The sequence below is a fragment of the Salmo salar genome, chromosome 01 (genome assembly GCF_965601325.2).
Source record: "Salmo salar chromosome 01, fSalSal1, whole genome shotgun sequence".
NCBI classification, from domain to species: domain Eukaryota; kingdom Metazoa; phylum Chordata; class Actinopteri; order Salmoniformes; family Salmonidae; genus Salmo; species Salmo salar.
In genome coordinates, this window is record NC_138291.1 from 451,405 (window position 1) to 464,241 (window position 12,837).

General features: G+C 41.7%; 1 protein-coding gene across 1 annotated transcript in view; it reads left to right on the top strand.

The window, feature by feature from the left end:
* LOC106560212 (fibroblast growth factor receptor 3) overlaps positions 1-12,837 on the top strand; it is a 172,173-nt gene that overhangs the window by 145,380 nt on the left and 13,956 nt on the right. The window contains exons 13-15 of the mRNA XM_082956570.1: positions 4,813-5,003; positions 9,960-10,082; positions 10,511-10,581. Coding sequence (XP_082812696.1) covers positions 4,813-5,003; positions 9,960-10,082; positions 10,511-10,581 — 385 coding nt within the window. The remainder of the gene's footprint in view (positions 1-4,812; positions 5,004-9,959; positions 10,083-10,510; positions 10,582-12,837) is intronic.

Below are 12,837 nucleotides of genomic sequence, written 5' to 3' on the forward strand. Positions count from 1 at the left end.
GTTTTTGCCTGCCATATGAGTTCTGTTATACTCACAGACACCATTCAAACAGTTTTAGAAACTTCAGAGTGTTTTCTATCCAAATCCACTAATAATATGCATATGCTAGTTTCTGGGCCAGAGTCGTAACCAATTTAATTTGGGTACGTTTTTCATCCGGCCATGAAAATACTGCCCCCTACACCTCAACAGGTTAGAGGAACCAAGGCTATTGAGTCTGCCGATAAGAATGTGGTGATTGACAGAGTCAAAAGCCATGGCCAGGTCGATGAATCCAGCTGCACATTATTGTCTCTTATCGATGGCGGTTATGATATCGTTTAGGACCTTGAGCGTGGCTGAGGTGCACCCATGACCAGCTCGGGAACCAGATTGCATAGCAGAAAAGGTTACGGTGGGATTCGAAATGGTCAGTGATCTGTGTGTTAACATTTTCTTGACCTGCACAACGGTCAGGAGGAATTTTGGACCATTCCTCTTTACAAAACTGTTTCAGTTCAGCAATATTCTTGGGATGTCTGGTGTGAACTGCTCTCTTGAGGTCATGCCACAGCATCTCAATCGGGTTGAGGTCAGGACTCTGACTGGGCCACTCCAGAAGGCGTATTTTCTTCTGTTGAAGCCTTTCTGTTGTTGATTTACTTCTGTGTTTTGGGTCGTTGTCCTGTTCCATCATCCAACTTCGGTTGAGTTTCAATTGGCGGACAGATAGCCTAACATTCTCCTGCAAATTGTCTCGATAAACTTGGGAATTCATTTTTCTGTCAATAATAGCAAGCTGTCCAGGCCCTGAGGCAGCAAAGCAGCCCCAAACCATGCTCCCTCCACCATACTTTACAGTAGGGATGAGGTTTTGATGTTGGTGTGCTGTGCCTTTTTTTCTCCACACATAGTGTTGTGTGTTCCTTCCAAACAACTCAACTGTAGTTTCCTCTGTCCACAGAATATTTTGCCAGTAGCGCTGTGGAACATCCAGGTGAACTTTTACAAACTTCAGATGTGCAGTAATGTTTTTTTTGGACAGCAGTGGCTTCTTCCGTGGGGTCCTCACATGAACACCATTCTTGTTTAGTGTTTTACGTATCGTAGACTCGCCAACAGAGATGTTAGCATGTTCCAGAGATTTCTGTCAGTCTTTAGCTGACACTCTAGGATTCTTCTTAACCTCATTGAGCATTCTGCGCTGTGGTCTTGCAGTCATCTTTGCAGGATGGTCACTCCTAGGGAGAGTAGCAACAGTGCTGAACTTTCTCCATTTATAGACAATTGTCTTACCTTGGACTGATGAACATCAAGGCTTTTAGAGATACTTTTGTAACCCTTTCCAGCTTTATGCAAGTCAACAAATCTTATTCTATGTCTTCTGAGATCTCTTTTGTTCGAGGCATGGTTCCCATCAGGCAATGCTTCTTGTGAACAGTAAACTCACATTTTGGAAGTGTTTTTTATAGGGCAGGGCAGCTCTAACCAACATCTCCAATCTCGTCTCATTGATTGGACTCCAGATTAGATGACTCCAATTAGCTTTTGGAGAAGTCATTAGCCTTGGGGTTCACATACTTTTCCCAAACTACACTGTGAATGTTTAATGAATGATGTATTCAATATAGACAAGAACAATGCAATAATGTGTGTGTTATTAGGTTACGCACACTATCTTTGTCTATTGTTGTGACTTAGATGAAAATCAGATAAAATTTGATGACCAATTTATGCAGAAATCCAGGTAGTTCCAAAAGGTTCACATACTTTATACAGTACCAGTCAAAAGTTTGGACACACCTACTCATTCCAGGGTTTTTATTTATTTTGACTATTTTCTACATTGTAGAATAATAGTGAAGACATCAAAACTATGAAATAACACATATGGAATCCTGTAGTAACCAAAACAGTGATAAACAAATCTAAATATATTTTATATTTAACGTTCTTCAAAGTAGTTACCCTTTGCCTTGATGACAGCTTTGCACACTCTTGGCATTCTCTCAACCAGCTTCATGAGGTAGTCATCTGGAATGCATTTCAATTAACAGGTGTGCCTTGTTAAAAGTTAATTTGTGGAATTTATTTCCTTCTTAATGCATTTGAGCCAATCAGTTGTGTTGTGACAAGGTAGAGGTGGTATACAGAAAATAGCCCTATTTGGTAAAATACCAAGTCCATATTATGGCAAGAACAGCTCAAATAAGCAAAGAGAAATGACAGTCCATTACTTTAAGACATGAAGGTCAGTCAATCCGGAACATTTCAAGAACTTTGAAAGTTTCTTCAAGTGCAGTCACAAAAACCATCAAGCCCTATGATGAAACTGGCTCTCATGAGGACCGCCACAGGAAAGGAAGACCCAGAGTTACCTCTGCTGGAGAGGAAAAATTCATTAGAATTAACTGCACCTCAGATTGCAGCCTAAATAATTGCTTCACAGAGTTCAAATAACAGACACATCTCAACAGCAACTGAGTGAATCAGGCTTTCATGGTCGAAATGCTGCAAAGAAACCACTACTAATGGACCCCAATAAGAAGAAGAGACTTGCTTGGGCCAAGAAACACGAGCAATGGACATTAGACCGGTGGTAATCTGTCCTTTGGTCTGATGAGTCCAAATTTGAGATTTTTGGTTCCAACTGCCATGTCTTTGTGAGACGCAGAGTAGGTGAATGGATGATCTCCGCATGTGTGGTTCCCATCGTGAAGCATGGAGGAGGAGGTGTGATGTGTGGGGGTGCTTTGCTGGTGACACTGTCTGTGATTTATTTAGAATTCAAGGCACACTTTGTTTAACACTTTTTTTGGTTACTACATCATTCCATATGTGTTTCATAGTTTTGATTTCTTCGCTATTACTTCTACAATCGAGAAAATTGTTTAAAAAAAAAACTTGAATGAGTAGGTGTGTCCACTTTTGACTGGTACTGTATATTATTTAAATATATTTGCCTTTATTATTTTCCCCTAACCCTACCACCCCTCACATAACTAGAGTAAACTAATGAACAACAACACTTAGGCTTCTACTTCCAGCTTATCCATACTCTATGCATTTTACGGACACAGTATTTTTTACAATAGTTATCGTTTGTTTGTTTTTAGTCCTTCAGGGGACTTGTTTCCATTCAGCCACAAGAGCATTAGTGAGGTCGGGCACTGGAGTGATAGATGTGCAGATGATGATGTGCAAGTAGAGATACTGGGGTGCAAAAGAGCAACAACAAAAAAATAATAACAATATGGGGATGGGGTAGTTGGGTGGGCTATTTACAGATGGGCTGTGTACAGGTACAGTGATCGGTCAGCTGCCCTGACAGGTGATGCTTAAAGTTAGAGATTCATCCCTATAATTCATCCCAAATGTGTTCGATGGGGTTGGGGTCAGGGCTCTGTGCAGGCCAGTCAAGTTCTTCCACACCGAATCTTGACAAACCATTTCTGTATGGACCTCGCTTTGTGCATGGGGGCATTGTCATGCTGAATCAGGAAATGGCCTTCACCAAACTGTTGCCACAAAGTTGGAAGCACAGAATCGTCAAGAATGTCATTGTATGCTGTAGTGTTAAGATTTCCCTTTACTGGAACTAAGGGCCCTAGCCCGAAACATGAAAACCTGCGCCAGACCATTATTCCGCCTCCACCAAACTTTACATTTGGCACTATGCATTCGGGCAGGTATCCGCCAAACCCAGATTTGTGAAGCGTGATTCATCACTCTAGAGAATGCGTTTCCACTGCTCAAGAGCCCAATAGCAGCGAGCTTTACACCACTCCAGCCAACGCTTGGCATTGAGAATGGTGATCTTAGGCTTGTGTGCGGCTGCTCGGCCATGGAAACCCATTTCATGACACTACCGACAGCACTCACAGTTGCATCTCTAGCAGGTCAGAAATTTTACGAACTGACTTGTTGGAGACGTGGCATCCTATGACGGTACCACGTTGAATGTCACTGAGCACTTCAGTAAGGCCATTCTACTTCTAATGTTTGTCTATGGAGATTGCATGGCGGTGTGCTTGTTTTTATACACCTGTTAGCAGTGGTGTAAAGTACTTAAGTAATTTTAGGGGGTATCTGTACTGTACTTTAATATTTATATTTTAGCCAACTTTTACTTCACCACATTCCTACAGAAAATAATGTAAGCCATACTTTTCACCCAAAAGTTCAATTTTGACAGAACATGGTCCAATTCAAACACTTATCATCCCTATTGCCTCTGATCTGGAGGACTCACTAAACACAAATGCTTCGTTTGTAAATGATGTCTGAGTGTTGGAGCCCCTGGCTATCCGTCAATAAATAAAAACAAGAAAATGTTGCCATCTGGATTGCTTTACAGTGCCTTCGGAAAGTATTGTCTTTTTCCACATTTTGTTATGTTACAGCCTTATTCCAAAATATATATATTTTTTTAAATTGTCATCAATCAACATACAAATACTGATCTGAATACCGAATACTTGACTCTGAATACTTTCCGAAGACACTGTATATAAGGAATTTGAAATATTCATACTTTTACTCTCTATACTTAAGTATATTTTAGGAATTACATTTACTTTTGATAATTAAGTATATTTAAAACTAAATACTTTTAGACTTTTACTCAAGTAGTATTTTACTGGGTGACTTTCACTTTTACTTGAGTCATTTTCTATTAAGGTATCTTTACTTTTACTCACGTATGACAATTGAGTACTTTTTCCACCACTGCCTGTCAGCAACGGGTGTGGCTGAAATATCCGAATCCACTAATTTGAAGGGGTGTCCACATACTTTTGTATATATATTGTATCTGTATTATATATTCTCCAGGTCCCCTGTACGTGCTGGTGGAGTACGCTTCCAAAGGGAACCTGAGGGAGTACCTGAGGGCCCGTCGGCCCCCGGGGACGGACTACTCCTTCGACACCTGTAAGATCCCTGATGAGCAGCTCACCTTTAAAGACCTGGTGTCCTGTGCCTACCAGGTGGCGCGTGGCATGGAGTATCTGGCCTCACAGAAGGTGGGTGGCATACTGGGCATAGTAGGGTTGCAAAAATACTTTTCCCAAATTCCTGGGTTTTCCAGAAATCCTGGTAGGAGGATTCCAGAATTCCTGTTTATTCCCTCCTGATTCCGTGAATCTTCCAACCAGGATTTCTGGAAAACCTTGGCATTTTTTAAAACGTTTGTGGTATTTTGTAACCCATTACATCATTGGTTACTCTAAGAGTACCTCATTTTGATATTGGCTGCGGCCTCAGGCCCTATGGTGCTAACCTTGGAAAAGTCATTCCAATGTATTCTCCTTCCTCTATTACTAATAGATAGACCAAATGTTACTCATTTCAGGAAACTAGGCCTATGTCGCTCCTCACCATTTCACAGGAGCTTCATTTGAACTTCAACTTTTCAACTAATCACACAATTGTACAAAATGGTAAGAGAACTGGTGAAGAAAGGTACCCCTCTACATACACATTTCTTGTATTTACATATAAAAATAGCAACAGGAATATTATAAAAGTGAAATAAGTATTTAAGTATGTGGGGCAGCAGTTGGCCTAGGGGTTAGAGCGTTGGGCCAGTAACCGAAAAGTTGCTAGATCGGATCCCCGAGCTGCCAAGGTAAAAATCTGTCCTTCTACCCCTGAACAAGGCAGTTAACCCACTGTTCCCCGGGCCCTGAACAAGGCAGTTAACCCACTGTTCCCCAGGCCCTGAACAAGGCAGTTAACTCACTGTTCCCCGGGCCCTGAGCAAGGCAGTTAACCCACTGTTCCTCGGCCATCATTTTAAATGAGAATTTGTTCTTAACTGACTTGCCTGGTTAAATAAATTTGTTCTGACTTACATTTGGTCAAAAACGCACAAATGTGACCCGATTCAGGAAACCAGGCGTATGTCGCAAGTCACAACATCACAGTAGAGCCGTTTGAACGAATCAATTTTTATTTTTTAATCAAAATGCAATTTTGGGCAGAAATGCCTTCTCGTACATGTGAACTTTCATGTGCCTTAATAATAAACTTGTATGACATCTGTAAATACAAATAAACTTGTTAAATTATGAGCCTAGTTGGTTTAGCCATGGAAAAAGTGAGAGCAACCTTCCCGCTAGCCATGATTGGCTGAGATAATGAGTGGGCTGGACATGCAGAGAGATGAGTTCAGATTGGTCTGCCATGTAGCACAGTTCTGTCTATAATAGGAGCTGGTCAGTATGTGTAGGTAATCCTTTCTAACGCAGCTTTTTATAAAGACATCACAAAGAACTGCAAAAGTGTTTCTCTCCACTTTCTGGAGGACCGAGTTTTGAAATCAGTGGAATTAGAGTATGCTAGCTAAGGAGATGGAGAAAAATCTGGCGTTTGATTGCAAATATGCAGACGGAGTCGAAAATAGAACACAGAAGGCTCTGGATTACATCTTCAAACTAAGGGGCAGCCATGGTATCCGTGACAGAGAGGAAGAAGTGTCCATCCATGTATTCGGGTAAGAGAGTCTAGCTAGCTACATTTTCAGATATTATGCATTTCTAATGCTGTCAGAAAGTTGTTTTTCATTTGAATTCTGGAAGTAGCTGGCAAGCTAGCCAACACTAGCCAGTTAGCTTGGGTGGTTGACTGCTGTTGTTAGGTCAGCCAGAGTGTCCAGTGTGTGCTCCAAGAGCAAAACGCTCTGAATTTACGAACGGCCAATCTGACAATGCTCTGAGTTTACAAGCTCCCAGAGCACACTCTGGCACTCCAGATTACATTTACAAACACACCCGTAGTATAAATCTTTGGTTGTTTAGTACATACCCTCACATGTGAATCCTTAACAAACTATAGTTTGTATAGTCAAGTCGGTTAGGACATCTACTTTGTGCATGACACAAGTAATTTTTCCAACAATTGTTTACAGACAGATAATTGTATCACAATTCCAGTGGGTCAGAAGTTTACATAAACTAAGTTGACTGTGCCTTTAAACAGCTTGGAAAATTCCAGAAAATGATGTCATGGCTTTAGAAGTTTCTGATAGGCTAATTTAATACCCACTGTGGACCATCCAGCTCTGGCTCCTCTCTCCCCTTGTTTGCCACAAATTCATGGATTTGAGGGAGGAGAGAGAGAAATCTTTTTTCGTTTGGGGTGCCGTCAGTGCACACAGATGCCAGATTGGACCAGTCAAGGTATCAAGGGCTTTCAGAATATCCTACCCTCGTGTTGGTCCCTGAAGGGGCAGTAAACATAAAAGTTCCTCTCTGAACGACTCGTTTTGAGGGAAGCGGACCCAAACACATAATTGGGCAATGTCACATCTGTGCTTTCGTCAAGCGCAATAATAAAAACACGGCGCCACGGATATGTCAGTAATCAGTTGCTTAGCGATGTCCTCGTCGATGTCTTCTATGTGTCCTGTTATGGTCGAGTCTGAGAGTTGCAGTCCCTTAATTTGCTTTAAAATAGCTTCCTTGTTTGGCTGAGGACAAAAAACATTATTTGACAGTCTCAGCATCTGTGAATGCCTTCTTGTTTCTAACGAGTATCCAAGCTATGTTGTTTTCTCTGCAACAGTGCTAGATCTGTCCATCATTTGTTGTTGTCCTTTGAGATGCGCTATTTTGTTGTTTCTGAGGTTGCTTTGTGGCGGATATGTTTTGTCAAAGTGGGCATGGTGTGACTGGAAATGTCGCTCTAAATTTGCTTGTTTTAAACAATTGACTGATTTCTGGCAAATAAGACACAGTGAAATAGTCCCATCATTCACTACAACAAAATACTTGTCTGTCCATTTCTCTTGGAACTTTCTGTGTTCTTCCTGAATCGAGCATATCCTTCTCTTAGCCACGTTAGCCACGTTAGCCACGTTAGCTTGCTGCATATCCCCACCGCCATCTTCCTGATTTTCCTGGTTCTCCTGTTCGTTCATAGCCGTCACGTTGTTCTCCAGCTCTTTCTCCTCAATTTCGTTGTCAATAGATGTACGTTTCTTTTTTTACAATAAATCAATCCATGTCGACCAGGCTACAACATTAGCTAGTAGCAAAGTGATATGTCAGTCGCTGTAGTTGAACAGCTGCGTTCTATTTACACAAACTTTCCATTTTGGCCTTTCTGTTAAACAGCGGCGCTATACTTCCATCTATCTGCCATCCATGGAACAATAGATATATTCAATGAAGTGATTCAGGCCTGCATTAAACACATTGAATTTCAATTGTATCATTGTTATGTATTATGAAAAAAAAATTGAAAATCAATGCGAGCCACAAATTAATGCAGCCTGCTGGCAATGAGTACCACTGATCTATACAGTATAATACAGTATAATACAGCCCAGTGTGTTGGTCTATACAGTATAATACAGTATAATACAGCCCAGTGTGTTGGTCTATACAGTATAATACAGTATAATACAGACCAGTGTGTTGGTCTATACAGTATAATACAGCCCAGTGTGTTGGTCTATACAGTATAATACAGTATAATACAGCCCAGTGTGTTGGTCTATACAGTATAATACAGTATAATACAGCCCAGTGTGTTGGTCTATACAGTATAATACAGTATAATACAGCCCAGTGTGTTGGTCTATACAGTATAATACAGTATAATACAGCCCAGTGTGTTGGTCTATACAGTATAATACAGCCCAGTGTGTTGGTCTATACAGTATAAGACAGTATAATACAGCCCAGTGTGTTGGTCTATACAGTATAATACAGTATAATACAGCCCAGTGTGTTGGTCTATACAGTATAATACAGCCCAGTGTGTTGGTCTATACAGTATAATACAGTATAATACAGCCCAGTGTGTTGGTCTATACAGTATAATACAGCCCAGTGTGTTGGTCTATACAGTATAATACAGTATAATACAGCCCAGTGTGTTGGTCTATACAGTATAATACAGCCCAGTGTGTTGGTCTATACAGTATAATACAGTATAATACAGCCCAGTGTGTTGGTCTATACAGTATAATACAGTATAATACAGCCCAGTGTGTTGGTCTATACAGTATAATACAGCCCAGTGTGTTGGTCTATACAGTATAATACAGCCCAGTGTGTTGGTCTATACAGTATAATACAGTATAATACAGCCCGGTGTGTTGGTCTATACAGTATAATACAGCCCAGTGTGTTGGTCTATACAGTATAATACAGTATAATACAGCCCAGTGTGTTGGTCTATACAGTATAATACAGTATAATACAGCCCAGTGTGTTGGTCTATACAGTATAATACAGTATAATACAGACCAGTGTGTTGGTCTATACAGTATAATACAGCCCAGTGTGTTGGTCTATACAGTATAATACAGTATAATACAGCCCAGTGTGTTGGTCTATACAGTATAATACAGTATAATACAGCCCAGTGTGTTGGTCTATACAGTATAATACAGTATAATACAGTATAATACAGCCCAGTGTGTTGGTCTATACAGTATAATACAGTATAATACAGTATAATACAGCCCAGTGTGTTGGTCTATACAGTATAATACAGTATAATACAGCCCAGTGTGTTGGTCTATACAGTATAATACAGTATAATACAGCCCAGTGTGTTGGTCTATACAGTATAATACAGCCCAGTGTGTTGGTCTATACAGTATAATACAGTATAATACAGCCCAGTGTGTTGGCTCTATACAGTATAATACAGCCCAGTGTGTTGGTCTATACAGTATAATACAGTATAATACAGTATAATACAGCCCAGTGTGTTGGTCTATACAGTATAATACAGTATAATACAGCCCAGTGTGTTGGTCTATACAGTATAATACAGTATAATACAGCCCAGTGTGTTGGTCTATACAGTATAATACAGTATAATACAGTATAATACAGTATAATACAGTATAATACAGCCCAGTGTGTTGGTCTATACAGTATAATACAGTATAATACAGTATAATACAGCCCGTTAGAGTCCAGTGTGTTTTAACCTGAGGTGTTGTTCCTCTTCCTCCTCAGTGTATCCATAGAGACCTGGCAGCCAGAAACGTCCTGGTAACTGAAGACAGCGTGATGAAGATCGCAGACTTCGGTCTGGCTAGAGATGTGCACAACATAGACTACTACAAGAAGACTACCAACGTGAGTTTAACGCGTTATATCTGTTTTGGAAAATACGGTGATTGGGGGTGAGCAGGATATATCTGTTCTGGGTAAGACAGTATTTGGGGGTGAGGGTGGGCGTGGTGTCTGTTCTGGGTAAGACAGTATTTTGGGAGTGAGGGTGGGCAGGATATATCTGTTCTGGGTAAGACAGTATTTGGGGGTGAGGGTGGGCAGGATATATCTGTTCTGGGTAAGACAGTATTTGGGGAGTGAGGGTGGGCAGGATATATCTGTTCTGGGTAAGACAGTATTTGGGGAGTGAGGGTGGGCAGGATATATCTGTTCTGGGTAAGACAGTATTTGGGAGGCCTAGTGGGTTGGTCTGGGTATATCTGTTCTCGGTGGCTGCAAGTTTAATCCATTGTGCTGAGGTTATTGTTCTGTTGTCTGTGTTGTTGTTGCAGGGTCGTCTCCCCGTGAAATGGATGGCACCAGAGGCTCTGTTCGACCGCGTCTACACGAACCAGAGTGATGTGTGAGTGGAGACAGCTGGCCGCGCAGCATGCCTCTGCTCTTTCCATGTAGAGAGATATGCAGGACAGGAATCTATTTTGTAATATCATGACTTAGTGAATTAGCATCAAACCTAACGTCCTCTGTGTCAATATGGATTCATTAGCTTCCCTCCCTCTCGCAATATGTTTCTCTCTCTCTCTCTCCCTCCGTCTGTCCCTCCGTCTCTCGCTCTCCCTCTCTCTCGCTCTCCCTCCGTCTCTCGCTCTCCCTCCGTCTCTTGCTCTCCCTCTCTCTCGCTCTCCCTCTCTCTCGCTCTCCCTCTCTCTCGCTCTCCCTCAGTCTCTCGCTCTCCCTCTCTCTCACTCTGCCTCCGTCTCTCGCTCTCCCTCTCTCTCGCTCTCCCTCCGTCTCTATCTCTGTCTCTCTCTCGTATGTCTCTCTCTCTCTCCCTCTCTCCCTCCGTCTGTCCCTCTGTCTCTCTCCCTCCCTCCATCTTTTCCTCAGTATCCGTCTCTCTCTCCCTCGGTATCTCCCTCTCTCTCTCTCCCTTGGTATCTCCCTCTCTCTCTCTCCCTCGGTATCTCCCTCTCTCTCTCTCCCTCGGTATCTCCCTCTCTCTCTCTCCCTCGGTATCTCCCTCTCTCCCTGTCCCTCGGTATCTCCCTCTCTCTCTCTCCCTCGGTATCTCCCTCTCTCTCTCTCCCTCGGTATCTCCCTCTCTCTCTCTCCCTCGGTATCTCCCTCTCTCTCTCTCCCTCGGTATCTCCCTCTCTCCCTGTCCCTCGGTATCTCCCTCTCTCTCTCTCCCTCGGTATCTCCCTCTCTCTCTCTCCCTCGGTATCTCCCTCTCTCCCTGTCCCTCGGTATCTCCCTCTCTCTCTCTCCCTCGGTATCTCCCTCTCTCTCTCTCCCTCGGTATCTCCCTCTCTCTCTCTCCCTCGGTATCTCCCTCTCTCCCTTTCATCTGTGCTGTGTGATACTCCAGCTCCATTTTATCAGACCACCACATTCCATCCACTGTTTTTACTTTAATCTCTAAACCAGGCATCAGAGAGGTGTCACACAGCCCTGTAATCCACCATTTCTTATAGAAGATAGCCACTTCGGCACATTTTTCAGATGTAAGGGGTATGTTTGAAAAACTCTTAAGTACAAGACTGTAAACTGATAACACTTGCAATGCCCCCTATCTTATGTTCAACATTTTTCACATCTTTCACCTCAGATTCATTCTGGCAATACATTTTCCATGACATACCTTGAGACCATTTAGTTTAGTCCCCAATACATCAGATAATAACACTCACCATTTAGTCATTTAAATACAATTTAATCCTACAGCAAAACATACAAGATAAACATATCAAAACTGTTCTTTTTCAAGTGTTGAATAGCAACAATTGTGGATGGTAAATATAATTTTCCATATAGTATTTGACTATAACTTGACATGCACAATTTTAAATAATTTGTATTCAATGGCAGGTTGAGAGCATGTTTATGAAATGTCAGTCTTAGTTTCATTATCCTTATACAGTACGTACGGTGCATTCGGAAAGTATTCAGACCCCTTGACTTTTTCCACATTTTGTTACGTTACAGCCTTATTCTGAAATGGATTGAATAAAAAATATATAATCATCAATCTACACCACAATACCCCATAATGACAAAGCAAAAACAGGTTTTTAGAAATGTTTGTTATTTAAATAAGTATTCAGACACATTTAAATAATTAAACGATACAAATGAACAAACATGCGCCGAGTACAGAAGGTGAGAGAAAACAATACTACCTGATGACTGATACTACTGAGGGCTAAATAAAGGGAGAGTAATCAGGATGATGATGAAGTCCAGGTGTGTGTAACGATGGGGAGCAGGTGTGAGGCAATGATGGTTGCCAGGTGTGCATAATGTGGGTTGCCAGGACTGATGGTTAGTAGTCCTGTTTCCATTGATCATCCTTGAGATGTAAGGGTTCTGGGTTCTGAATACTTTCCGAATGCACTGTATGTAGGACAAATGATCAGAAATAGGGTGCATTTATAAAAAAAAAATGTATTTTTTTTTGTACTGGCCCCCCGTGGGAATCGAACCCACAACCCTGGCGTTGCACACACCATGCTGGCGTTGCAAACACCATGCTCTACCAACTGAGCCTACTGATTCCTGCTTACAAGCAAAATTAAAGCAGGAAGCACCAGTGACTCGGTCTATAAAAAAGTGGCAAATGCTAAGCTACAGGACTGTTTTGCTAGCACAGACTGGAATA